Source organism: Macrotis lagotis, chromosome 3, assembly GCF_037893015.1.
Source record: "Macrotis lagotis isolate mMagLag1 chromosome 3, bilby.v1.9.chrom.fasta, whole genome shotgun sequence".
NCBI classification, from domain to species: Eukaryota; Metazoa; Chordata; class Mammalia; order Peramelemorphia; family Peramelidae; genus Macrotis; species Macrotis lagotis.
Window position 1 is genome coordinate 287,144,399 of NC_133660.1, and position 27,008 is coordinate 287,171,406.

At 47.2% G+C, this 27,008-nt stretch overlaps 1 protein-coding gene across 1 annotated transcript; it reads left to right on the forward strand.

The window, feature by feature from the left end:
* The first annotated feature begins 97 nt into the window (after positions 1 to 97).
* Positions 98 to 27,008, forward strand: DDB1 (damage specific DNA binding protein 1). Its single transcript, XM_074231335.1, has 27 exons — positions 98 to 285; positions 2,404 to 2,552; positions 6,579 to 6,695; positions 7,183 to 7,404; positions 9,078 to 9,192; positions 10,639 to 10,736; positions 11,392 to 11,550; positions 12,119 to 12,202; positions 12,541 to 12,657; positions 14,207 to 14,309; positions 14,766 to 14,841; positions 14,931 to 15,039; positions 17,351 to 17,529; positions 17,613 to 17,776; positions 17,863 to 17,970; positions 18,141 to 18,348; positions 18,470 to 18,565; positions 18,697 to 18,808; positions 19,102 to 19,225; positions 19,508 to 19,672; positions 20,681 to 20,775; positions 21,479 to 21,649; positions 21,867 to 21,976; positions 22,431 to 22,600; positions 22,720 to 22,822; positions 23,421 to 23,544; positions 23,983 to 27,008. Exons 1-27 carry the CDS (start codon positions 225 to 227, stop codon positions 24,064 to 24,066), a joined length of 3,423 nt encoding a protein of 1,140 aa, XP_074087436.1. The 5' UTR covers positions 98 to 224; the 3' UTR covers positions 24,067 to 27,008.

The following is a 27,008-nucleotide window of genomic DNA, read 5'->3' on the forward strand; positions in this document are numbered from 1 at the left end:
CGCGCCGCCAGGGGGCGCCGCCCGCCCGTCCCGTGGTGCCCCGCGGCCCGGGCGCTCTAGGCGGGCGGCGGCGCGTCTCGGCGGCGCTGTGGGTGCTGAGGCCGCGCGCGGGGCCCGCTCGTCCCTCGCCGTGTCCGCGTCCGCGTCCGTGTCCGCGGCCGCCCGGGCCCCTCGGCCTCCGGCCCGCGTCCCCCCCGGCCCCCGGCCCCGGCCCCGGCCCCGACATGTCGTACAACTACGTGGTGACGGCGCAGAAGCCCACGGCCGTCAACGGCTGCGTGACGGGTGAGGGGAGGCCGCGGGCCGGGCGGAGGGGAGCCGGGGCCCGCGGGGCACGTGCCCTCGGACGCGCGAGCCGCGGAGCTGGGGAAACTGAGGCCGCGGGCGGGCCGCGTGCCCGGGGAGGCCCCCGAAGCCGGGCCCGGCCCCCCGAGACCCCGGTGGGGGCGGCCAGGGGCAGGAGAGCTTCCGCGCGTGGGGCCGCCGCGACGAGCTCACACCTCCCCCTCCCCGGAGTCCAAGGCCCCCCGGCTGCCAGGCAGAAGGGAGGGATTGGCGCGAGATGAGCCAGCCTGGCAGCCGCGGGCCCAGGGGCAGCCGGTGGGCACGCGGCAGAGGGTGGCCAAGGGCCCAGGGCGCTGCCCGCCGGGCTGGCCTTCTTACCCGACCCAGGACTCCGCTAGTAGCCTTCCCATCCCATCCGAGGGAGGGCAGAGGCCCAGCAGTGGCTTTGCACTTTTCGCCCAGCCATGGGTGGGAAACTGCTTTTTAAATGTATTTTAAAAAAAAACGTCCCCCCCTAGCTACATGCAGAAGCAAGTGCAACGTTTTCTTCCAAAACCTTGACTTCCAAATTCTCTTCCTCCCTTCCCACTTCCCTCTCTTGAGGAAGCTAGGTACTGGTGTAGCCCTGGAAAACACTACTAAAGTTATGTTGTAACAGGAAACATACCCCCCCCCCACACACACACACATACACACCAAGAGAGACCTCAAGAAAAATACAGGGAAAAAATATGTTTCAATCGGTATTCTGACACCATCAGCTCTGTCTTTGGGATGGATAGCATTCTTTATAAGTCCGTGAGAGAAATTGCTTCAGTATCTTTTCCCATAATTGCTATTGCTAGCTGTATTTCCCTCCATCCCATTCCCCCCACCCCTATTCTATTCTCTCCTTTCACCCTGTCCCTCTTCAAAAGTTTGTTGCATCTGACTACCCTCTCCCACTCTTCTGTCACTTACACCTTCATCCCTTTTCCTCTTCTATTTTTCATTTAGGATAAGATAGATTTATGAACCCAACTGAGTAGGTATTCTCTCTCTGGGCCATTTCCAATGCAAGTAAGGCTCACTCATTCCCCCTCATCTTCCTCTCCATTGCTCAAGCTTTTTCTAGCCTCTTTTATGTGAAATAACTTAGCCCATTCTTCCTTTCCTTTTCCTTTCTCCCAGTATGTTTCTCTCTCCCCCATTAACTCCATCTTTTTTTTTTTAGGTTTTTTTTAGGTTTTTTTTTTGTTTTTTAGTTTTTGCAAGGCAAATGTGGTTAAGTGGCTTGCCCAAGGCCACACAGCTAGGTAATGTCTGAGACTGGATTTGACTCCAGGGCCCGTGCTTTGTCCACTGCGCCACCTAGCCACCCCTAACTCCATCTTTTTAAATATATTATACCTTCAAATTCAACTCAGCGGGAATTATTTTTAAAAAAAGCAGGGCAAGTCAGCAGTGTGTAGAAGACACAAGTGTTGACTGGATTTCTTAGGCTTTTAATGAGCAAACTGCTACCAAGAATCTTAGACACAAGAGCCTTTGAACTCTTGAAGTTCTAGGGAGGGGCCAGAAGATTCTTATCTATCTGGACCCCACTCTACATTATCTTGGAGACTAGGTAAATGCAGGGATGGTTTGCATCCAGGATTGAAAATTTATGAGAAGCTTGAGAGAGCAAGTGTGTGTGTGTGTCTGTGTCTCATTCTCAACATGCTCTTTTTTTTTGTAAGGCAATGGGGTTAAGTGTCTTGCCCAAGGCCACACAGCTGGTCATTATTAAGTGTCTGAGGTCAGATTTGAACCCAGGTACTCCTGACTCCAGGGCCGATGCTTTATCCACTGCACCACCTAGCCACCCCAATTAGTCTCATTCTCCTGGGGGCTTTGCCTAAACTGATCGGACAGCTGTTTTCTTTAGCTCCTAAAAAGGGTCTAATTTTTATGGTCTGATAGTTCAAAGGATCCTCCTTGTAAAGAAATAGGAATGAGATTGTTTCAAGCAACAAGAAGAAAAATGAGTAATGGAAACTGGAGAAATGTCTGAGTGTTCCCAGGTTTTTTGACTTGAGGTGCTGCTGGGAAGGACTCAGCCCTTTCTTCTACCTGAGAGGACTGTGATAATTCTTGCAGGTCACTTCACTTCTGCTGAAGACTTGAACCTATTGATTGCCAAAAACACCCGCCTGGAGATCTATGTGGTCACAGCAGAGGGACTGCGGCCCGTTAAGGAAGTGGGCATGTATGGCAAGATTGCTGTTATGGAGCTTTTCCGTCCCAAGGTAAGCACTGCCTCTTGACAGCACATCCAGCCTGGGTAGGGAAGTGGTTCAGTAGGGAAGGAACATGAGGCAAGCAACTCTTCTCCCTTTGAAGCAAGATGGCTGGGATTCGACCTTGGAAAGACTATTATAGAAGGAAAATGGGCCTTTTGGAAAATTACTTAGTTTCTTTAAAGACAAACTTTCAAGTTCTGGAGACCAGATATCTCTGTATAACCAGTTACTCCTTTTAATCCCTTTTCACTAGCTCCATTAAAGTTCTCTGATAGCTAATTGCTTGACAGAGGGGGACAACTCTATGACTATGTGGAAGGGGCTCTAGGCTAGGCCAGTGCAAACCCTGGTAGGTCTTAGGGAACTGGAAAGACTTTTAGTCTTCAGTAATGGGTCATAGATAACTTTGCCTGGGAGCCAGCCCTGGTCAGGTGGTGCCCACCCACAGTTAGGAGTTGTTTAAGCCCATGGTTCCAAAAGAGATTTGAGACTGACAAGGAAAGCAGAATGTTGAAGGCTTAAAAAAAAGGTTCTTTCCCCTCATTCCTATTAGTCTGTGTTATGGAGGAAGCAGAGCAGTGACTAGACAGTTAATTGGGAGACTCCATTATTAACTTGTAATTGGGAAATGAAACTTAACATTAATCTTGGTGAAAATGTAGGTTTTTGATTGAAAGTTCTATAAAGAAGAGACTAGTCTACATGAGACCAGAGGTGTAGGGGATAGCATGCTGGCTTTGGAATCTTGAAGACCTGACTTCAGGTCTTGCCTCTAATACTTTTTGCTGTGTTATCATAGGTAGGTCATTTCACCTTGATATAACTCATTTTCTTTATCTGTACAATGAGGGGATTGGTTCAATGACCCCTAAGGTCCTTTCTGGCTCTAAATCTCTGAGCCTGTGGCTTCTGATCACCCAATTATTCAGAGCTTATTTGTGGGTATATATCAGGAGTGGGAAACCTTTTTTTCTGCCAAGGGCCATTTTGATATTTATAATATTATCCTTGGGCTATAGGTAGTCAAACATTTAATTAATTCACCTCTGAAAATCTAGATTTATTGAATTTTGAGTCATACCTGCGGTGGCCTTGGCAGTGCCCACCCCTGGTATCTAAAATTGGGAATCTACTTATGTCTATTACGAGAATAATAGACACTGATTTAATTCTAGAAATCTACTTGAAATGAAGAAAGTGGTTTTGAAATTCACAAATCAGGAAGGACTTAGCTTACTTTTGGGGTAGTTTTGTGGAGGCAGCATAGCCATGGGAGAGTGCCCAAAGAGGAGAGGAAGGAGGCTAAGGGAAGAAGAGCATTTGCTTTCAACCAACTTAGAGCCGTGATACCAAACCCACCTTCAAGGAGTTTGCAAATCACTGATGTGTGGGTGAATGTGATCAGTGCATAGAGGGATCCAGGCAGAATAGTTGGAGAATTAGAGGAGGGTAAACAGGGAGCTCAGAAAAGACTTCATGGAGTAGATGGTCTTTGTGTTCACTCTTGGAGGCCAGTGGAACAAGAGGAGGATCCATTCTAAGTAGTGGAGGATGGCATGAACTAAAGTAAGAGAGAAAGGGGGGTGGGGAACAGGATGAAAATGGCAGGTGGAATTCAGTTAAATTTAATTAGTTCTTAGTGTATTAAGAGGAGTAGTACGATACAAACCTTGAATGGTTGATAGGAGGGCCTGGAGCACCAGATTGAGCTGTATTAGCTTAATTAAGCAGCTGAGAATTCTGTCAGAAGGATTTTGAGTGAAAGGGATGTGATGAGTGTTCAGATTAGGACGATTCCTTTGGCTGTTTCATCAGTCTGAGGTCAGTCTGGGCTTGTTGAGTCTGAAATGCCAGAGGAGATGTTGAGCAGGCAGTTGGAAATACAGGACTGGGCATGCTGGCAGAGAAGTTGAAGGCTGACATGGCAATTTGGGAGTCGTCTCCCTAGAAAGATGGTCATTGAAGTCGGGGGGAGTAGAGGCAGTCACCAAAGGAGAGAAGACTGGACCCAGGACAGGTCCCTGGGGGACCATCAGTATTGGAAGAACAAGGAGAAGATAAATCAACAGAGGAGGTGGGGGGGTGATTCTGAAAAGCCCTCAAAGGAGGCAGTGGCATGTTGGCATTGAAGAAGACGATTAGAAAAGATCTCAGTTGACTTTCAGCCAGATGTAAGGAAGAGAAGTCAGATAGCCCATGGTTGAGAAAATCAGGGGAGTATTTCTCAGAATTTGACTGTGAGCAGAAGAACCAGAAAGAAAATGTGAGTCTCGCGGGACTGTTTTTTGGGATAGGGAAAACCTGAGCTGATTGTGGACTGAAATAATAAGAGCTCATTTTATAAAGCATTTTTTAAAAAGGAAGATACTGAAAATTTGAGAGGCTGTGATTGATAGGGCAATGGAATGGAGGCAGAGGTGAAGAGAGTTAGTTTTTGACAACTATTCCTGAGGTGGTCTCCTCTGCCTCTCAGGTTGGGGGGAAACAAGAGATTATGACTTTGAGAGGTTTGGAGTGCCAAGAGGAGCAGTAAGGCCAATGGTCTCCATCTCCATCATTTCAGAGGACAGTCTCAGATCTTAAAGGCACAATTAAGAGTAGAGGGGAAAAGAGAAGATTTAGAATAGTCATTCTGGAGAATGAGATAATCAGCAAAAGGTAAGTAGAAGGATTTCTACCCAGCAATTGGGACTCAGTTTGAGGAGCAGACACATTCAGTTTATTACTTTACTTCTTGGAGTAACATTTGCTTGAGAGCAGAGGTGAATGGTAGGTACTACCCTGGGAAAGAGGGAAAGGTCAAAGGGGACAAGGAATTCCTAAATGGAAGAAGAGAAATGGTTGAAAAGGCTGCAGATGAGGCTAAACACGTTATATAAAAAAGGAAGAAAATCCAAACAGGGTTCATAAGTTGGGAGAATAGAGAAGAATCAAGGCAATGAAGGTCATAATGAAGATGAAAAGCAGGTATGGGAAGAGGGAGGGAGTGAAGTAGGAAAATAAGAGATATTTAGTTAGAAAGGGGAATTTCAGACTTCAGGATCTTTGTGGTGGAGCATTCAAGTGATGAGGTTGGTGTCACCACCCACCCTGGGGAGTAGCTGGCAACTATTGGCCAAGAAGTTGTAGGAATTCAGTGTTAAGTCATTATCAGGAGAGAGCCATGGAAGGATGGTCATTAGGAATCCTGGAGTTTTCAAGAATATTGGCAGGGTAAGGGTTGGGTAAAAAAAAAAGACTTGAGTGTCAGACATCCAAGGTGGGCCTTGGAAGTTGCTAGGTGACAGCAGCCTGTACTTGACTAATCTAATACAATTGGATGGTAAGGTTTTTTTTTTTAAGAGGGGAAAGGGAAACGTTATTTATTTGTTTAGTTTTCCAGATACATGCAACAGTAGTTTTTTGACAATCTTTTTTTTGCAAGGTTTTGAGTTTCACATTTTTCTTCCTACTCTCCCCTTCCCTTTCCTCCCTCTTCCTCCTGACAGAAAGCAATCTGATATAAGCTATGTATGTATAACCATGTTAAACGTAGATCCATATTAATCACATTGTGAAAGAAGAATCAAATCAAAATGATGGTATGGTTTTTAAGTTACGTGGTGTCTGGAAGTGGAAATAGGAAGTAAGGACTAGATATCTGAAAGATGGGAAGCGTAGGAGAGGGAGGAGACAGGATTGGAGAAGTCTTTGAGAGTTGTGGAGTCCTCAGGGAAAAACTAAGCTGGTTAGTTCAGACCTGAGTCCTTGTTGTATAAAAACAGGCATATAGTTCTGTGAACCTTCAGGGAAGAGAGAGAGAGAGAGACCACTAAGACCAGACATGATGTGATCAGTGCTATATGAGGGGCATTTATGGCATGAGTGACTGGGATGGGAGGAAAAGGCAGAGTGAGAGAATAGGACACAGGTGGATCAATGAGTCCCTGGAATCTGGTCATTTCATTTCATGTATTTATATAAAGGACAGTGTTCAAATCCAGCAACCCTATCCAAGAAAGAAACTCTCCTAATGATGCTGTTGGTTTCTAGGGAGAGAACAAGGACCTGCTCTTTATCCTGACGGCCAAATACAATGCCTGCATCCTGGAGTATAAGCAGAGTGGGGAGAGCATTGACATCATCACCCGAGCTCATGGCAATGTCCAGGTGAGGGGATATACCCCAGAAGACTGGGGGTAGATGAAAACCAGTTCTGCTTATCTGTTCATGAAGGATTTACTGTTAAATTTGAGGATCATTAAAACTGGACTCTAGGGAGTTGAATTTGAAAGAGATAAGAAATTATTAGTTGCTGTTTTGGACTGAGAAAAATTAAGGTACCCAACTGGGAAAGTTCCTCCATGGTCAGAGAAGCAGAAACCGTCTTGGACTACACTTGCTATGGAAAGGAAAACCTGTCTTCCTCCATTTCCTTCCTGTGTCCTTAGGAGTCTGAAGAATGGGGAACTTGTGTCAGTGAACGCATTCTTTTACCAAAGAGTTGAGCCGTTGATAGAATTGGACCTAAGTAATAGCCCCTTGGGTTTCCAGACTTATTCTGACCAGTAGGTAGCGTGCCTCTCCAGATGTCACAGAGATTAGAAAGTGGGGTCCAGGGCCTTCTGCTGAAACCAGTAATTATCTTTCTTTTTAGGACAGGATTGGTCGTCCTTCTGAGACTGGGATTATTGGCATCATTGACCCTGAGTGCCGGATGATTGGCTTGCGCCTCTATGATGGGCTCTTTAAGGTCATCCCTCTGGATCGCGATAATAAAGAATTGAAAGCCTTCAACATTCGTCTGGAGGAGCTTCAAGTCATTGATGTCAAGTTCCTTTATGGTTGCCAGGCCCCCACCATCTGCTTTGTCTACCAGGTAATGACCGGAGAGGAGTAGGGAGAAGCAACTTGATCCTGGTTGGTAGGGAACTGCTTATGGATAGGCAGAAGACTTGGATTTAATAGGGTGAGAGTCATCTATCTATAGTATACTGGTGCCTGTCAGAGAAGCTGATCAGAGCATGGGTGGGGGGGGGTGTTTCCTTGATCCTGGTGCTACACTCTGGTAGTTTCTCTTTGGAAAGAACATAAGGTGACCTGATTCTGTCCTTATTTATTCCCTGGAAAATTTAATGGAGTATGTTTGGAGATTTGGTAAGGCTTGACTAGAAGGAGCTGATCCGGAGATTGTCTTCAGAAGGAAAGGAATTCCTTTTCAGATGGCATCAGCCAGGATGAGCTTCCCATCCAGCTCATTGTTTCCCTTCTGTGAGATTTCATTCTCAGCGATCTTTGTCCTATTCCTTTGGGCTTTGACAGTTGAGGATTAGGATTGGCAACTGATGGGAGCCATCAGGTCGACCAGCAGATGACTTTCCTAGTTGTGTGAATCACAGGGAGCATAGTAAGAAGTCATCTCTTGAGTATCTGTAGGTGGGTCCTAATCAGCTATTTGGATATTTTCAGAGAATGAGGTGATTTGACCTGAGACCCTCTCCCTTTATCATTAGCACAGTTTGGAGGTCTCTGTGGTCTTTGTAACTGGGTGGAATAAAGTTGAAACTGGGGTAGGAAAAGTCACCTATACATGTCTTCACATTGCATTAGTTTTTAGAAGCTATAGCGCGAGTCCTATCCTTCTCTTCGTCTTCCACCTTTTAAAAGGCAGGCTAGACTGTTGGAGTTAGGTTCTCCCTAAGGAGTAGACCTTTGTGTCCCAGAGGGACAGACACATCCAGAACAAGTCTGAGCCACTCGAAAGAGTGCTGCTTGCCATGTCTTGTGTTAGAGATTGCCATTAGACTGAGAACTGACCCCTTTCCCCTTGACTTTGAAGACCTTGAAGTCTGAGGGATATACTCCTTGAGAAAGTTTATCCTTAATTTATGGGATCCTTGTGCTTGGAGGAGACCCTTAGGACCTGACCATCTCACTGCTTTTGAAAGCTACCTCATACTGTGCCGAACTACAAGGGAGATCTCACCCTCAGCTCCTTGGTGGTGGCCTCCTTCAGGGCTTGGCAGTCAGGGGCATGGTCATGGCCAGCAGCTGCTTTGAGTCCATTTTCCTCCCCAGGACCGACTAGCTCAGTGACCCAGAGAAGGATGCCAGTAAGGGGTGAGAATTGTTTTAGGATGTTAGTTAGAATGCCATCAGGCCAAGGTTTGGGATTCACTTACTTTTGCTGTGAGCCCCATCACCCAACAGAGTGGTCTGTACAAATTGTGTTCTTGCCTATTTGTTACTGTGTTTGAAAAAAGGCTGTGGATTTATATTTGGAGTCATATTCAGTAAGGACCTGCTGGAAGGCATTTGATTTAAGTCTTGTTGATTGATTGTTGTGTGAGGGTGAGCAGGGATGGAGCCTGAGGCCAAAGGGTCAGCTTTGAGTTACCTGGCCTTCTCTAGCACTGCTCCCATTTGACTGACTGGCTTCAGATGACCCTTTCTCTAGGTTTTGACCATTGGCATTGATCCATTTCTTACTGCTGACTAGCATTGATGCCCCTTCTTCCCCATGCTTAACATTCCACCTTTTCCTGAGGCCAGGATCCCCAGGGACGACATGTCAAGACTTATGAAGTGTCTCTTCGAGAGAAGGAATTCAATAAAGGCCCTTGGAAGCAGGAAAATGTGGAGGCGGAAGCTTCAATGGTGATTGCAGGTTGGTTAGATTTGTGGTTTTAAGGAAATCTGCTTTCTTCTCCTTCTGTCTGTCATTTTGCTTATCTTGTTCCTTGCTTGTCTTTCCCCTTTGCAGTCTCCCTGGACTCAGGTCTGTGTTATGGCACTTAGCATTCCCAGCTTTTTTCAATCCTCCTTGGCAGGGCTAGGGGAATGAGCAGGGTCTGGAGATAAGAGACCAGCTCTGATTTTCAGTCTGCCCCTTGTAGCTGTGTGATCTGAGGCAGATCACCTGACCCTTCTGATCTGGTCAGTGTGATCACAGAAGTAGCTAGCCTCTCCTTAAACACTCTCTGCATTGAGTTCTTAGTAGAGAAGGTCCCCTAGCTGAGGGGATAGAAGGCCGGTCTTCAAATCTAGAAGCCCAGGCAAGGCTTTGGGTCTTTTCCTTGGTCACATGGATAATGACTGGATGTGAGCTATAGATAAGTTGATGATCTGCCCTGGGAGTGAGGGAGGGTCCCCACACAGTGGTCTCCACTTGAAAGAAATCTGGGCTGGACCACAAAAAATGATAATTGTCTTATGTTTGTAGATAGATCTGAATGTTATCATTCTACTCCCTCTTCCACCACTATCCTATCCTTCCCAGCTTTTGTCTTTAGTCCGTGGGGCCATTTTTCCTGAGTGTCTCATGGAAATCGCTTGAAAAGTTAGGTGCCATCCACTTTTAGAACTGGAAGGGAGTGGAACTTAGATGTTCCTTTGTTGAGTAGATGAGGAAGCTGTGACTTGCCCAAGGTCACATAGACTAGTGACAGGGAGAGAGAGCCTGGTCTAGAAAGGTCCAGTTAGATGTAGGTCCTGTCTGGATAAGAGTCCAATATTGGCACCCTCTGCTTAGACTAACTCCAAACAATGACATTGTGCAGTCACATCATTAACCACTCTATAACCTCTGTAAAGCCATGGGATCTTGTTGTAGCAGGCTTTGCTGGCTGCCCATTTTTCACATAAATAGTTTTGTTGGCATGCAACTAGATTTTTGCACCACTAGTTTTATTTATGGTATGAACTATACTCCTGCCTTTAGGCCCTGCTCCCTCATGTAGCAGAGAAGGTTTCATGGGGCAATCTGGAAGGAACATTGGCAACCCCCAGTCCAGTGCCCTCATTAGAGCTTCCACATGTTGGTTCTGATCCTTTATAAGGAAAAACTGAGCAAGGATTGAGTGAGGAGCAGGGAGAATGGAAAAACTAGGGACAAAGCTTTTAAAAATTAGTATTGTTTAGGACTTTACAGGAACAGTTCTCATTTATTGAAAAGCTCTAAAGAAATTTCCATGTTGAGGTGGTGCCAAGTCTACAGGAGTCCTAAGAGGCAGACCCTCAGGAAAATCCTCTCTGTTCATTTTTCTCTCTTTTATCAGGGATGACCCTAGTTCTCCAGGATTTGTTCTGAAGCTTCTTCCTTTCTCTTTTGCAGTCCCTGAGCCTTTTGGAGGGGCAATCATTATTGGTCAAGAATCCATCACCTATCACAATGGTGATAAATACCTGGCCATCGCCCCTCCTATCATCAAGGTGAGATGCCTACTTCCTTCTCCCACTTCTGCTCCTCCAAGGTTAGGGGGGTGAAAATCACAGTTTGTGATCTACCCCAGGTGCTTTTGTAAGGCAAATCTTACAGATTAGTGAGGGACTGGGGATACATATAAAGGGGGAACTTTCATCTAGGAATAGTGACACTTATTGCAAGAAATTCCTGGAAGTATAGAAGAGAAGTTAATATTCTTGTAGTTACTTTTTTTTTCTTTTTTGTAGTTACTTTTTCAAATAAAGAAAAATCTGTTCCTATTGAAGAAAAAAAAATTATCATTTTATTCCTTTTTAGTGGGTGAAAATATTGAATTGAAGTTCTCCTCTAATAGCATTCACTGTCATGTGAATATTTAGAGGTGCCTTCAATTGTATCTGCTCCGCCACCCCCAACCCCTCTCAGTGTTGCAGAAGACAAAGGGATTTCTGTGTGTTAACAGTTTTCAAATCTCATTCCTATCTCGTGTGTTCTCCACACATCCAGGTCTCTATGTTGTCAGCCAAAGACATCCTGGGGCTTTCTTGGTTCCTTCTGATAAGATGGTGAGGCCTAGCTAGGACAGGGAGCAGCCTCCTGGGGTTTACGTCCTGGGGTGGGGCAGGAGCCACTTCCCTAATGACTTTTCCTTCTGTGGGGCAGCAAAGCACCATTGTATGCCACAATCGAGTGGATCCGAATGGTTCCCGCTATCTGCTGGGCGACATGGAAGGTCGGCTGTTCATGCTGCTTCTAGAGAAGGAGGAGCAGATGGATGGCACGGTGACACTTAAGGATCTCCGGGTGGAGCTTCTTGGAGAGGTGATGCTTGGCCCTGGCTCTTTGGGGTTTCTTTGCTCAGCAGCGTTAGAGGGGCAGTCCTCGTCAGGTGGTCAGGAATGTTATCGCTTTCTCCATAGCCCCTTGTCCACTAACAGCAACCTCTGCAGTTATTCCATTGAAAAGGGAATTTTGACCTTTAAGAAAATCTTAATCAGGTGAGCTGAGGACCTTATATGTGAAGATGAGTCCTGAGCAAGAAATGATGTGTATATAAAAAATACCTCCTGTCATTGGGAACTTTGGGGTGTCACTATGGAGGACTGAATGTTGTCAAATGGGGATTGTAGCAGTTGGCAGTGCTAGGGTGGTGGCACCTGGAAGATACATTGTAGAATTATAAGCAAGGAGTCACAGAATTCAGAACTTGTGAAACACCCGGTTAGAGACCCTCGAGAATTGAACAAAATCAGAAGACCAAGTTGCTTTCTAATCCACTTGGACATGGAATTGGTGCTTCCAGGGCTGTCCTGGCACAAGTTCTGTTTGTGGGGTGGGTATCGGCCAGTGCTCCCACATAGCATCTCCTGCAAGTTATATTTTCTTCTAGACCTCCATTGCTGAATGCTTGACGTACCTGGACAATGGGGTGGTGTTTGTTGGCTCTCGCCTTGGCGATTCTCAGCTTGTAAAGGTCAGAAACCCCATCTTCTTCCTTCTCATTCCTCTTGTTACTTAGCCTCTCTTCACCGTCACTTTGCCTCCTGCCTGGCCAGGAAAACTCTGAAGGGACCAGTTTTACCTCACAGAGTTCTTTATGGTAGAGATGACTAACAAGGCAGTAAAGATTCAGACTACATAAGATGCCATCATACAGTCTCCCCCACACTAACTCAGTGGTGTCAATCCCTAGGTAGACTTGGCAGAGTCCAGGGCTTAAGGGTAGAGAGGAGCTTTGTCTTTCTTTAAACTTGACTAGATGGTATAGCTTTGGAGGTTTATTCAACATGGAACATGTTTGTTTACTTTCAGCTCAATGTAGATAGCAATGAGCAAGGCTCCTACGTTGTGGCCATGGAGACCTTTACCAATCTGGGTCCCATTGTGGACATGTGTGTTGTGGACTTGGAGAGGCAGGGCCAGGGCCAGGTAAGGCTGATGACTTGCTGGAATCGGAGTGGGGGGGATCTGGCCACTCTACCTATGTATTTTTTTTTCTTTCTTTCTTTCTTTCTTTTTTTTTTTTTGACTGAAGAGAAGGGGGGTTACTATAAAGCTTTTTTTTAAAGTAGATTTTCATTATGTTCTTACAGGTTTTTTTTAGGTTTTTGCAAGGCAAATGGGGTTAAGTGGCTTGCCTAAGGCCACATAGCTAGGTAATTATTAAGTGTCTGAGACTGGATTTGCACCCAGATACTCCTGACTCCAGGGCCAGTGCTCTATCCACTGTGCCACCTAGCTGCCCCTTTCTTCCAGTTTTTACATTGACTATCTTTCCCCTAGATTCTTCTTCCTCTTTCCTCTCTAAGAGCCATCTCTTATAACAAAGATTTAAAATGAGGGAAAAGAGAAAGAAAATAGAAAATCAATCAGTACATCCAAGAAATCTCATCTTGCCTACAGTGCTGTGTGCCTATATAGACCCCTATTTATGCCTCCAAAAAAGTAGGGCATGGAGAAGGTCTTGTGTCCCTTTTGAGAGCAAGATTGAACTTCCTAATTGCTCTACATTCAGCTTGCATTCATTGGGAGTTCTTTCCTTTTGTGGTATTCGTCCTTGGGGGTGTGGTGCTTTATGGGGCTCTGCTTACTTCAGTTTCTCAGTTCATAGAAATCTTTCTGTGCTTTTCTTTATTTATTAGGGCATTGTTTCTCATATTCTGTGATAGTGACGTACTGCAATTCAGTTTGCCTTTCCTCAATCTCTACTTTGCTTCTAATTCTTTGCTACAACATGAAGTTCTGCTGTAAATAAATATTTTGATGGAGCTGGAACCTTTTTTTTTCCTGCAAATATATCTTCTAGAGGCACCGCTGCTTCCCTGCTAGGCTTTCCTTATGTTCCTCTGATCCACCAATGGTTGAGAATGAGAGTCCCTCAGTTGAGTGTGGCAGTTGTTGGCATATTTATATTTAGGTGTTAGTATGATCTTCAGCAGAGTTGTGACTCTGGCATAGCGGGGGGCGTGTCAGGACTTTGTCCCTTGGCACCAAAAATTTAGAGGGTGAACATTTTTTAAATAATACAGAATTTGGGGCAGCTAGGTGGCTCGGTGAATACAGCACCGGCCCTGGAGTCAGGAGGACTTGAGTTCAAATTTGGCCTCAGACACTTAATTACTTAGCTGTGTGGCCTTGGGCAAGCCACTTAACCCCATTGCCTTGCAAAAACTAAAAAAAAAACAACAGTATTTAAAAATTGGTTACATTTGCATTTGATATAATTTTTCACTGCTTGAGCACCTCAGACTTAGGGTTAGGGTTGCTAAATTACTACGTAAATTAATAAATATCTAATGGAAGTGATTTATTTCCTTCAGGCCATTGGCTGCTCTCCTTATGAGGTTAGCTCTCAATAGGTTGTCTCAGGCTTCCTCCCCAATAATCAGAGGGCATGTAGTGCTACCCTGCCTGCTACCCTACCCTGGACCTTAATTCTGGAGGGCGTTGACAACCATCTCTCTGTGTCTATCTACAGCTAGTCACGTGTTCTGGGGCGTTTAAAGAAGGCTCCTTGCGTATCATCCGGAATGGGATTGGGATCCATGAGCATGCCAGCATTGACCTGCCGGGCATCAAAGGTACAGTATCTGAAGCGGGGGGCAGGCCCTGGGGTGGGGAGGGGCCCAAGGATCATGACTTCTTGAGGTCTGGGTTGAGGAGAGAAGACTTGGAGGGAATGTATGGATTGTCTTCAAGTAGTTGAAGGATTTTCACATAGAAAAGAGCTGTTCTGGTTTGCTGGACTCAAGTAGAAGTTAGGAGGAGGACAGTCCTAAAAGGCAGACCTGACTAACTTTAGGGGCAAGCTGGGGACTCTTCCTTCAAGGATGTTTTCAGGAATAGGTGCCTCTTCCACCTGGAGACTGTGATGTGGACTGTGTGAGGTCATCCCGGTCTCGGCCTGGGGATGCTTTGTACTGGAAGCCAGAGGAGAACAGAGCAAATGGGGAGTTGGAAGTTGGGGGGGGGGGGGGAGACAGGCTTCCTAGGGTACCAATTGTGTTTTTACAACTCCTTGATATTCATCCTCCTAGGCTTGTGGCCTCTCAGGTCCGACTCTAGCCGGGAAACAGATGACACCTTGGTGCTGTCCTTTGTGGGCCAGACAAGGTAAGGGTGGCTGGTCCGGGCACTGGAGAGCAGGGGCCCTACCTCAGCTAGGTCGTCAGGTTGATGCAGGCTCTCTTATCTGTCGGCAGAGTTTTGATGTTGAATGGTGAGGAGGTGGAGGAAACAGAGTTGACCGGGTTTGTGGATGATCAGCAGACTTTCTTCTGTGGGAATGTGGCTCATCAGCAGCTGATTCAGGTAAGTGCTCTGCTGAGCTATACCAGTGCCACCTACCCTGCTAACATAACTCTGAGTCTGCAGCTCCTTGACATGACCATTGATCAGGGTCTGTGAGTCTCCTAGGAGTTGCCTTGTACTTGTTGATAACCTGTCCTATGCCAGCTTCTGACTCTGCCATGCAAGTAGATGTTTTGAGTCACTTTTTGAAGTTTTCCAGGTTCTATCACAAGGCCATTGGGGCAGATATGGAATTTGCCCCAGCCCCTTTGGCTTGGTCACCCTTCTGCCCGCCTTCTCCATTTTGACCTGAATACAGAGTAAATGGGTGGCTCTTGCTGGGTGTCAGCCTTGGTTGCCTGGATAATCAGATCCTGGCCGCCAGCTCAGTTCAAGTGGTTGACTGTATCAAACTTCCTAGAGAGCAGTTCAGGGCACAAATGAGTTAATAATCCATATAAAGCACTTTGTAAATGTTTGAATGCCAGTCATTTTAATTCTTATCATTATGAGAACAGAGGACTGCTTCATCAGTGGGTGGGAAGACAGGGAAGACCAGACTTGGAGATGTTCTATTGGCCATTTCTTTGTCATGGCCTCTTCATTGTGGCCTCTTCCATTACTTTCCTCCTTCAGCTTGGCCTATGAATTGACCAGATAATCTGGAAAATCTTAATCTTTCCTACTACTCTCACACTTCTTTGCTGTATCAGCTCTATTTGAGGGTGCATTTTAATAAAATTGAAGGGCTGTAATGATCATAACGAGGTGCTGTTGCTTTTGAGAAGGACCCAGAAATCACAGTCTAAGGAACTTGTTATTTAGCTTGGAAAGGATTAATTAGACTTGCCTCTGAGCTCTGGTGGAAGGCCTTGTGATCTGTTGGGAATCAGCCTTCACCTGGGACCCACCTGGGATCTGGAACAGGTAATTTCCCTTGGCCTGAGTTTCCTTCTCTCTAAAAGGAGGATACAGAGGAAGAAGGCCTTTGAGGTCTGTTAGAAGTCTAGTATTGATTATCCTTTGAGAAGACTAAAATGAGGATGAGTGGTAGGTTTTAAATTCACCGTAAAGCAGCGTTTTCTACCAGTCACCGAACTCCCCAAATGAGATGGGTTGTTTGTTAGGTAGTTCCCTGTCCCTGGAAGTGTTGAAGCAGATGCTGATTGGCACTTGGGCACCAAAGATCAGGAGAGAGCCCGTGGAGCAAGAAAGGCCTGTGAGTCCTCTTTGTGCTGTAGAGTCCATGGCCCTTTGGATGTTAACAGCAGGGAATAACATCTGTTGCCATACCTATCTCGTGAAGTTATTCTGAGGATAAAATGAAATCAAAATGGAATGCTAATTAAATGGAAAATTATTGTCAATAATAAATTTTTTAAATAATTTATCTTTCTCTAGTTACATGTAAAGATGATTTTAAACATTCATTTTTTTTTAAAGACGAGTTTCAAATTTTCTTTCTTCCTTCCCCGCCCTTCCCTGTTCATACCAAGATGGTTAACAATTTGATATAGGTTATATGAATTCAGTCATGCAAAACATTATATTAGTCACATTGTGACAGACCCAAAGGGGAAACCCCCCCCAAAAAAAAAATACAGAAAGTGAAAAATAATCTGCTTTGATCTTCATTCAGACTCCATCAGTTTTTTTCTCTGGACGGAGAGCATTTTTCTTTGTGAGTCTTTTGAAATTGTCTTGGATCAATGTAATGCTGAGAATAGTTGGGTCATTCACAGCTAATCATCCCTACAATATAGCTGTTATTGTGTATTATGTTCTCCTGGCTCCGCTCATTTCACTTTGCATCAGTCCGCTGAAGTATTTCCAAGTTTTTCTGAAATTCCCTTCATCATTTTTTATAGCACAGTTCTATCTTATTATAATCACATGCCATAATTTGTCATTCCTCAGTTGATGGGCATCCCCTTAATTTCTAATTCTTTGCCACCACTAAGAACTGCTAAGAATATTTTTGTACAGAGGAGTCATTTCCCCACTTTTTTTAAATCTCTTTGGGGATACAGACCTGTTACTGATAGTAACAGATACATACCTACTGTGTGTAGGTGGTAGAATGAACTCCAGAGTCCCTTCCACTTCATGAGATTGCGCATTTCCTTTATATTTAGCTTTCTGGAAACCTGATTTAAATGATTCTCTGTCAAGATTTCCCCATTATGACAATCCATTGAGGGGAAAGGCATAACCAGAATGTTTGTCAGAGAACAGGAGTTCTGGACAAAGATTTTCAGGATTCATTCTTCAAGATCTGCCTTCAGGTAGGCCTGGGCTGCTTCTCAGGGGTTTCCCTTCTGTTTCTGTCTAGATCACCTCCGCTTCTGTGCGCCTGGTTAGCCAAGAGCCCAAAGCACTGGTGAGTGAATGGAAAGAGCCTCAGGGCAAGAACATCAGCGTGGCCTCCTGTAACAGCAGCCAGGTGGTGGTGGCTGTAGGCCGGGCCCTCTACTACCTGCAGATTCATCCTCAGGAGCTCCGACAGATAAGGTACTTGGGATTTTCTCTCCTGCTCCTTGGGGCCTTCTCAGAGGCCTAGATGCCTTTGTCCAATGTCTTCCTCTTCTCTTTAGCCATACAGAGATGGAGCACGAGGTGGCCTGCTTGGACATCACCCCGCTTGGGGACAGCAATGGCATGTCTCCTCTCTGTGCTATCGGCCTCTGGACTGACATCTCAGCCCGCATCTTGAAGCTCCCTTCTTTTGAGCTGCTGCACAAAGAGATGCTTGGGGGAGGTAGGAAGCTGCTGCTTAGGGACCGGGGTTCTGGCTGGGTTTCCAGTGTAGTATGACAACATGCTGTCTTCCCTTGTGTATGACAGAGATCATTCCTCGATCTATCCTGATGACCACCTTTGAGAGCAGCCATTACCTCCTCTGCGCCTTGGGCGATGGTGCCCTCTTCTACTTTGGGCTCAACATTGAGACAGGTCAGCTTGGGGGAATGAGTAGGATCCCAAGGGAAGCAGAGAGGGCCCCTGATGCGATATTGGGACAGCCCCTCTTCTGGCCCCTTTGCCTCCTTTTTCCCTCCTTTCAATGGAATTCTGCTGAAGGGACCCTTAGAGACTGTTGGGTCTGACACCATTCTGCCCTTCAGGCTTGTTGAGTGACCGGAAGAAGGTGACACTTGGAACACAGCCCACCGTCCTGAGAACGTTCCGCTCCCTCTCCACCACCAACGTCTTTGCTTGTTCTGACCGCCCCACCGTCATCTACAGCAGCAACCACAAGTTAGTTTTCTCCAATGTCAACCTCAAGGAGGTCAACTACATGTGTCCCCTCAACTCCGATGGCTATCCTGACAGGTGAGCAGCGACCCAAGCCTTGGGCAGAGGGAGGTGGCACTGACATTTGCTCTTGTCTGGTGATGTGGTCCCCAAAGGCTGCCTCAGAGGGTTTGTTCTGAGCCCAACTCCTTCCCTGCAGCCTGGCGTTGGCCAACAATAGCACCCTCACCATCGGCACCATCGATGAAATTCAGAAGCTGCACATCCGCACAGTGCCTCTCTACGAGTCTCCAAGGTGAGCTGCCTGCAGCAGGTGGAGAAGTGAGTTGGCCGAGTGTTCCCCAAGCAGCCTCTCTGCTCCTCTTCTTCCGGCCATCTTTGCCAGATCTTTTTTGTTTTTGTTCTCCTTAAAAAACATCCAAACAGAAAGATTTGCTACCAGGAAGTGTCCCAGTGCTTTGGGGTCCTCTCTAGTCGGATTGAAGTACAGGATGCCAGTGGAGGAACAACAGCCCTGCGGCCCAGCGCCAGCACCCAGGTCAGTGCATTGGGGGCAGACTGGCTGGCCGGCCAAAGCCTCTTCTGCCATAACCTGCGTGAGGCATGGAACAGTCTGCCCTTCAGGAGCTCCATTGCCCTCCCTTGCCCTACACTCTTCCAGGGACTAGAGCTGAGAGGACAGGTCTTGGAGCAGGTCCCTGGAGCCTCCTTGGCTGCTCTGGTCCCTCTTCTTCAGCCTTGCTTCTTGACTTGACTTCCCTTACCTGGGGGTAGGGGTGGGAGCTGGGAGGTGGAGGTCGAGCCCTAACCCGCATTGCCTTGGCCCCCCAGGCCTTGTCCAGCAGTGTCAGCTCCAGCAAGTTGTTCTCCAGCAGCACAGCCCCTCATGAGACATCCTTCGGAGAAGAGGTCGAAGTGCACAACCTTCTCATTATTGACCAACACACCTTTGAAGGTGGGGCCCAGCATCAGGCAGGGGGAGTCTCCAGGCTGGGGGATAGGGGGAGACACTACAGACCCTGCCCACCCAGCCCAAGTCAGACCAGATAGCATCTGTCACGGCCTGGGGTCTTTGCTTTCTCCTGTTCTGGCACGGTTTCCTATGGGTCAGTTTTGGGGCTACATGATGTAAAGACTTGGAAACTTGACCCCAGCAACAGGATTGGACCTGTAGGCCCTGGAGGGGTCAGGGCGTGCCTGTGCTGGAAGGTGAGAGGGTCACCTTTTTCTTTCCCAGTGCTCCATGCCCACCAGTTCCTACAGAATGAATATGCTCTCAGCCTGGTCTCCTGCAAGCTTGGCAAAGACCCCAACACATACTTCATTGTGGGCACCGCCATGGTGTACCCTGAAGAGGCAGAACCCAAGCAGGGCCGCATCGTCGTCTTCCAGTACTCAGACGGTGAGTGGCTGAGCTTGGGCAGGCTCCTGCCCAGGTGTGTCCTGACAAGGATGCTCCCCCCACCCCATTCCTTCTGATGCTGCTGGGTGGGGGCAGGGGGTGGGAGAGAGTGAGAGTATGTCAGAGAGGGGAGGAGACGCCCTCGAGTTTGGTATCATCCCTTGATGTTCTCCAGCTATAAGATGAGGAGAAAAGCCCCTTAAAGGATGCTGAGTCCAGCTTAGAATGTTTTGAGTAGGGTCAGTCAGGAGGTCATTTATGATAAATGCGTGGGAGATGACTCTATTGAGGAGCCAGGGAGAGAGACAAAGCTAATTCCAACTGCTGGGACCCTTATCAGGGCAGCCACTGGTCAGAGAGAGTCCATTTTCCAAGGGATTGACCAGACTCTGGGTCTTTCTGGTCCCTCTCAGGACAAAGTGGGTGTGAGAACCTTGCTCTCTGTTCCTGGGTCAGGAGGTGAGGAGGTGCTCAGGGTAATTGTAGTCACCACTTCCTGGCCTTCTAGCAGGGTAAACTTGGTGCCCACTGGGAGATGCTCACCAGGAGATGTCTCTCTACTTAGTTCCCTGGGGGGGGACTCAGTTCTGGCATTGATACAAGTCTGAGGGCACTCACCAGAATACCTCTGGCATCTGACATTGCAGGATGCCTTGATTCAAAATGACCCATGCCCAACAGGCTAATCAACAGGGTACTCTTCCTCCTAGGAGCTCTCATGTTTTATGGGCTCATTGGGTTTATACATGCTCTAGATCTCCTCTGAGCACCTTGAGGGCAGGGCCTGCGTCTTCTTTGGCTTTGTGTCTTCTCCTGCCACCTCATGGAACAGCTTCATGTTTCTCTTATGAATAGCATTATGAATGAATAAAGAGGATGTCTCTGGGACCCTTCCCTGGTGGGAGTGTTGCTGTTGATCCACCCCTGACTGGGAGAGAATGATCCAGGAGGAGGAAAGGGACAGAAATGGAATAGTTTATGGTAAAGGACATCATTTTTCTTTCCCAGGCAAACTGCAAACTGTAGCCGAGAAGGAAGTCAAAGGGGCTGTGTACTCCATGGTGGAATTCAATGGGAAGCTATTAGCCAGCATCAACAGTACGGTGAGACCTTCTTTTACACCTCTCTGATCTGGTTGTCTTCTCTTAACATTGGATCCTGGAGATAATTGAATGGGGGGACTTAGTCTCTTAGTAAGATAAGGTCCACGACCTGGGTTATCCATCAGAGGGTGTGTGTTGGAAATCCATCTTGTTCAGAGCCCTCTAAGCAGTTGCAAAGAGGAAATGAGATAATGGTCCTGTTCTGGAAGACTCTTCTAGAGGAAACAGACTTTGGGAGGAAGGCCCTTGTGGGCAGATATGTGCGGCCTGGTGCTTAATGGATTCTGATGGCCAGACTTCTCTGTGTTAGGGCCCTGGTGGAGGGGAGGGGGGACCTCTTAGGGTGGTTCAAGCTGAAGGAGGAGTGTGTGGCCTTGGTTGATCAGGGCGCACCACGACATTAGTTCTGCCCTTTTCTATGATTAGATTTCATGTCTATATAGTCAACCTAGCTCTCTTTGTATTCAACCCAGTCTCTGGGTACTTAGGTCTGGGAAAGGGACTGAGTTTTAATAAGTGTTTAAGCAACATAGTTGGCATGGCAGAGAACTGGCCATTTCCACTTAGGTGTTGAAACATTGGCGGGCAGCCTTTCCTTTCCAGGTAGAATTCTTAGGATGGCCAACTCAATAGCCAAGAAGGACACTGATGCATTAGAAAATCTTCCTGCCTTAGTTTCAGAGGAATCAATTGTCTTTCTAAGGTGCGACTTTATGAGTGGACAGCTGAGAAAGAGCTTAGGACAGAGTGCAATCACTACAACAACATCATGGCCTTGTACCTGAAGACAAAAGGAGATTTCATTCTGGTTGGTGACTTGATGCGCTCGGTGCTGCTTCTCGCCTACAAACCCATGGAGGGCAACTTTGAAGAGGTAATGATGTGCCAGGAGGCTGAGCCTGGGGGAGGCGGGGTGTGGGATGGCCAGAGCTTCTCTCCCTGCTCTCCCCTAGTCTTGGGCTAGACTGGGGAGAGAGCTTTAGGAGTTAGGGACTGCACCGTGAGCCCATTCTTAAATAAGGTGCTTACCCTTCTGGCCAGAATACATGGAACTTACTGATTCTTCTCATTCTTGGTGTTGTTTTTTCAAGATTGCCCGGGACTTTAACCCCAACTGGATGAGTGCAGTGGAAATCTTAGATGATGACAATTTCCTGGGGGCTGAGAATGCTTTTAACTTGTTTGTGTGTCAGAAGGATAGGTGAGTGGCACCTGTGGGGGGGGGGCGGAGAAAGAGAGTTGATTCTGTGTGGTTGGGGCAGCAGATGTGGTCTCTAGACGCTAACCATAGAGGGCTTTGAGAACATCTGCTTTCTGAATAGCTGGTTGCTATTACTAACCTGCAGTGTAGCCTAAACTGACATGAATTCTGGGGAGCCCCTCAAACCCCTCTAGTTCTCTCTTCCACGTGTATGGAAGTCAAGGTATCCAGTGGCATCTGAAGCCAGAGAGCTTGTTTTGAGGCTTAGATATTTTTTGTTCTCTCCAGGACCTAAGCAGTCCTAGTGTGTGCCATTCTCAGAAGTCCAGTCTTGACTCCAATCCAAAGCAGGGGCCATCCCAGCCTGGCAAAGCTGAGCCCCTGCATCCTCCCAATCCCCTGAATGTTGTGGGAGTGGAGGGGTAGTGAGCTCTGGCTCTGTTGTGCTTTTCAGCGCTGCCACCACTGATGAGGAGCGGCAGCACCTGCAGGAGGTGGGGCTCTTCCACCTGGGGGAGTTTGTCAACGTCTTCTGCCATGGTTCCCTGGTGATGCAGAACCTAGGGGAGACCTCCACCCCCACACAAGGCTCCGTCCTCTTTGGCACAGTCAACGGCATGATCGGTAAGGTCAGCCTTGCTGGGGGCAACCTCCCCATGCGCAGCTCTGCCATCATTTCTGTTGTGTCCAGGGCAGGATTCCTGACCTCTTCCATCAGCAGCTTGTTGTTTCTGCTTTGTTAGGTCTGGTGACCTCACTGTCAGAAAGCTGGTACAATCTCCTCTTGGACATGCAGAACCGACTCAATAAAGTCATCAAAAGTGTTGGCAAGATCGAGCACTCCTTATATCCTTCCTGGATTTCTTGGGACCTCTATGTCCTACTGAACCTATTGACCCTACTCCCACCCCCACCCAGGGGGATGGAACAGGGCTGGTGATGAAGCATCTGAGGACAAAGTCCTGTCATCCCTAGGGAAAAGCTGCTGGTTTTGCTTTGGGCAGAGAAATGGCCAAAGAGAAATGGGTTGAGACATGGAGCTTGTGTTTGAAGAGGTATAGATAATTGGAAGAAGGTGAGTCAGGCTCCCAGGGGCCTGAGACCACGCAGCACCCTGACCATGACCCAAATACTGTAGGTTCCTCAGTATTGTCCTGCTTGATCATGGAAGCTCTGAAGCCTTCAAGGCCAGGAGTGGAGAGGATCTGCTCCAGTATTTGGAAAGAGCAGGGGCCTGGGTGGGGCCCTGCTCCCGTAGCTTGGGCACGTCATGTCTTCTGCAGTTCCTTTGCTTCACCTGCAAAGTGCTAGGTTTGAAGTCTGTGTCCTTCAAGGTCCCATCCAGTTCTAAGTACCGGGCATAGGAGTAGGCATTTGTCAGTGAGGAGCGTTGGCAGAGAGGTCACTTCCCAATGATCCCGTGTTCCTTAACTCCTCCTTGAACCTGGAGATCATTTCATACTGAACGCAAGACAGAGCCAGCCACAGGTTTCATTGATGGGGATCTGATCGAAAGTTTCCTGGATATCAGCCGACCCAAGATGCAAGAAGTTGTGGCTAACTTACAGGTGAGCTTGGGGTTGCCATAACATGGAGGGGGGGGATGATATCATCTCTTTCCTGATTGTAGGGGCTCAGGTTCTTTTTCATCCTTCCATCCTCATTCTGAAAAGAGGCAGTCCTCTTGGTTTGACAGTGAGAGAAGGCAAAGCTCATTCTGCAGCCCATGCACTGTTAGGCAGGTGCTCATAATTGAGCTTTATCTGGGCCTGACCTTATAGACTTCTATCTCCTTCACCTTTCACCTGCCTACACACTGTAGGCTTTTTGTGAGTTCTGTCTTCTCTGAACAGAGTAGCTGTTTTCTCTGACTCTCTTCTACTTTGATTCATTTGAGAGGATCTCTCCACCTAGCTCAGTGTGTTCTCCTGTCTCCCTTGGGAGAGGGTGATGCCTCATTTCTTCTTAACTGACTTTCTTCCCAACCCCTGGCTTCCTTGTTACAGTATGATGACGGCAGTGGTATGAAGCGAGAAGCCACCGCAGATGACCTGATCAAGGTTGTGGAGGAGCTGACTCGGATCCATTAGCCAGTTGGCCAGGATCCACCCTTCCTAGATCCAACTTCTCTCCATGGTTTTGGCCTGGAGTCTTTCCCCACCCCCTTCTTGTTTTAGCAGAGGAGGGGGCACCCTTTCCCCAAGCCAGCTGTCCAACAGTCCCACTCTGCCCAGTGTGGAAGGGGGGTACTTTTTGGAACTAAAGCCAGCTCACTAGAGATATTGGAAATGGCCTGGGGGTGACAATACTCTCATGCCTGGGGTTTCACCTGTCCCAAAGTTCAACTGTCACCAGGGACCACTAAGCCTTGGTCTTGGCCAATGACGTCCTCTTTTGTAGCTCTTTGGCTGAAAGGAAGATCTGTGATTCCCACTCATTCCCTGTTCTCTAGAATCTTGGTATCTGGATTTGCTGGGGGTGGGTGGGGTTCGTTGTCTATAAAGCCAGGTCTTCCTTTTGCCGTCCCACTGCTGCCTCTGAGTTTCCCTCGTTGAGTCCTTGACTACCAGGCATTGGGGTGACAGATCACAGGGCTCTCTGGGGGAGCTGCTGCCTTCAGGGATGAGGAGAGTGGGGGGAAGCAAATGGGTTGTTGGTTTCTGAGTTTTACCAAATAAAGTAGAATCCAAGAGGAAAGAGCCCGTTGTTTCTGCTTCTCTTCCCTGGCCAGAGTTCAACTGGATTGATCCCAGTGATGAAACGCCTTGAGGCTCTTCTTCCCAACTACCTATGTATGGCAGCATCCCTGTCTGTGTCTCCACCTCTCCTCTCTTCTTATCACCTGGGAGATTGGTCCAGATTTGAATATCCCATCTTTGCCTCTCACTGCTCCCTGGTCACCTTTCATAACCAACCTTCCCATGCCATAGGCTAGTTGCTCCCTCTTTTGTTCAAGACTTCCTTAGCCCTGCCAAGGACGTTGGGCCTTGGATCTTTGTAGCATTCAGTTTCCCCTGGGAAACCCCCACTCACTGCCTCCACTTATCCCCCATCTGCTTTTGCCTCATCCTTTTACCAAGTGGTCAGAAGGTGGGGAGCCGAGATGCAGATTTTTCCAAAGTCCCAAAGTGAACTCTTGTCCGCTCTGAATGACTCAGCAGCTCCCCAGAGGCCACTCGAGAACACCTGCTGATTTGTCAGCCTCCTTTGATTATCCTTCTGGACTAGCCTGGTTGAGTTAGGGAAGCCAAGGATGGGCTGGGGACCTGGGATTTAATGATTTTTCTGATTTGGTTTAAGCAATCTGGTGCCTGCTTCTGTGTTAAGCCTAGGATGCCCTCGAGTTGTTCTGAGAGCAGTTCAGTTTAGGACAGGGAGGCCACAGAGCTTTTGAACTCCAAGGAGGCAGAGAAGAGGGACAGTGCTTCAGGAGGAAGCGATTGACCCAGGGTTGGTAGAAATCCAGGCAACTTCATGGCTAGGCCCTAGCCCCTGATCTGGACCTTGAACAAAAGGGAAGGCTTTCAATGTGCATCAGTTGTTTAGGGGATAGGGAGTCTGACCCAGGCCTGGTGAGCAACAATGGTAGAGAGGTGGAGCCCAATAGGGGAGGATACCCCAAATAAGGCAGGGTGCATGTTATTATGGAGACATGGAGGGTGGTGGTTGAGGATGAAAAGAGAAATTGAATTGAACTAGATTGTGGAGGACCTTGAATGTCAAACTAAAAACTTCTTCCTTGGAGAGCCAGGAGCCATTAGCCCTGTGGATTTGGAAGGTCCCTCTGGCCAGGCTGTGGGGAGGAGGCTGGGCTGCAGAGCAGAAAGCCTGGGCTTAATCTTCCTAGACTATTGGCCTCCCCCCACAAAAAAAAAAAAACACCAGAAAGTTAGAAGTCATTCCCCAGTTGAAGCTAGTTTTCAGAGGAAGTGGAAGGCTAGATCCTTGCTCTGCAGTAGGGCTGCCCTCCCTCTAGTTTTTCTCTATAGGCTTCTGCCTAGGAAACTAAATGATGTCTCTCATGGGACTTCAGTCTCCTAAAGGCACAATTTGGACTCACTGAAATGCAGAATGAGTTGTTTCAAGACTGGGTTTGAATTTGACCAGGCTTCTAATCCTGGGGACCAGTCTTGGTGTCCAACTAAGGCCTGGAAGACAGAGTGCTTGTGTGATTGACCAATACCGTTCAAGTTGATTTTAGTATTTGGATGGTTCCTAATTCTATTTGGTGTTCATTGAGGGGAAGGTGTCCAACAAGTAGGTTCCAAATAGCAATTTGGGGACAAGTTTAAACAAATGTCACCTGAAATGGAAACTAAGTCTGTACAGCATGGTTAAGATGAGTAGCAGAACCTACCCCTCGATGGGAGCGTATAAATGAATTGTTGATGAAGTGGAGGTGTCACTGAAATACACTCAAGGTGGATAGATGGGGCTGTTCAGCAAGGCTTTTTACCGGGTTATAATGTGGAAAGAATATCGTTTGTTTTTTGTGGGAAGATGTGTTCCAATATAGGCACTAATACTTGATAATGTTTAACCTTGGACAAAACTCTTCGGGGCCTCAGTTCCATCCCTGAAATAGAGATTGGATTACATGACCTCTTAAGGTCCTTTCCAGCTAGAACTCCTATGATGCTATGTGAAACATTAAATTATCCATGATCTTGTTAATGATAGATAACAAGTGTGTTAGAAAACAAAAGTGATCCATGTGAGAAGATCCAAAGAGAAAGCTTGGCAGCACGAGTCCCCTGCCATCCAAGGGAGAACTTGTGTTGACTGAAACGGTGCATTGCCCTCCAGTGGGGCTCTGCCACAGGCCAAGTGGAACATTCCTCAGAACTGTCTTCCTCAGCTCTGATTCTTTGCTCTCTAGGTGGCCTCATAACGACTGGGTTTGGATGTTTTGGTTTTTTTTCTTTTTCTGAAGTATTGAGAATGTAATGAACTTAAGATCTTAGTCACTGGAAAGATCTTCCCTTCTCCTAACCCCATTGTGAATTAATAAATTGGTTTTTAGGTTTATGAA

What these genes read in the sequence shown, in the direction of transcription:
- DDB1 (XM_074231335.1), top strand. Translation starts at nt 225, where the DNA reads ATGTCGTACAACTACGTGGTGACGGCGCAGAAGCCCACGGCCGTCAAC. An exon ending in CCATCTGCTTTGTCTACCAG is followed by an intron (nt 7,405 to 9,077) that starts GTAATGACCGGA and finishes TCCTGAGGCCAG; the next exon opens with GATCCCCAGGGACGACATGT. An exon ending in CGTCTTCCAGTACTCAGACG is followed by an intron (nt 19,673 to 20,680) that starts GTGAGTGGCTGA and finishes TTTCTTTCCCAG; the next exon opens with GCAAACTGCAAACTGTAGCC.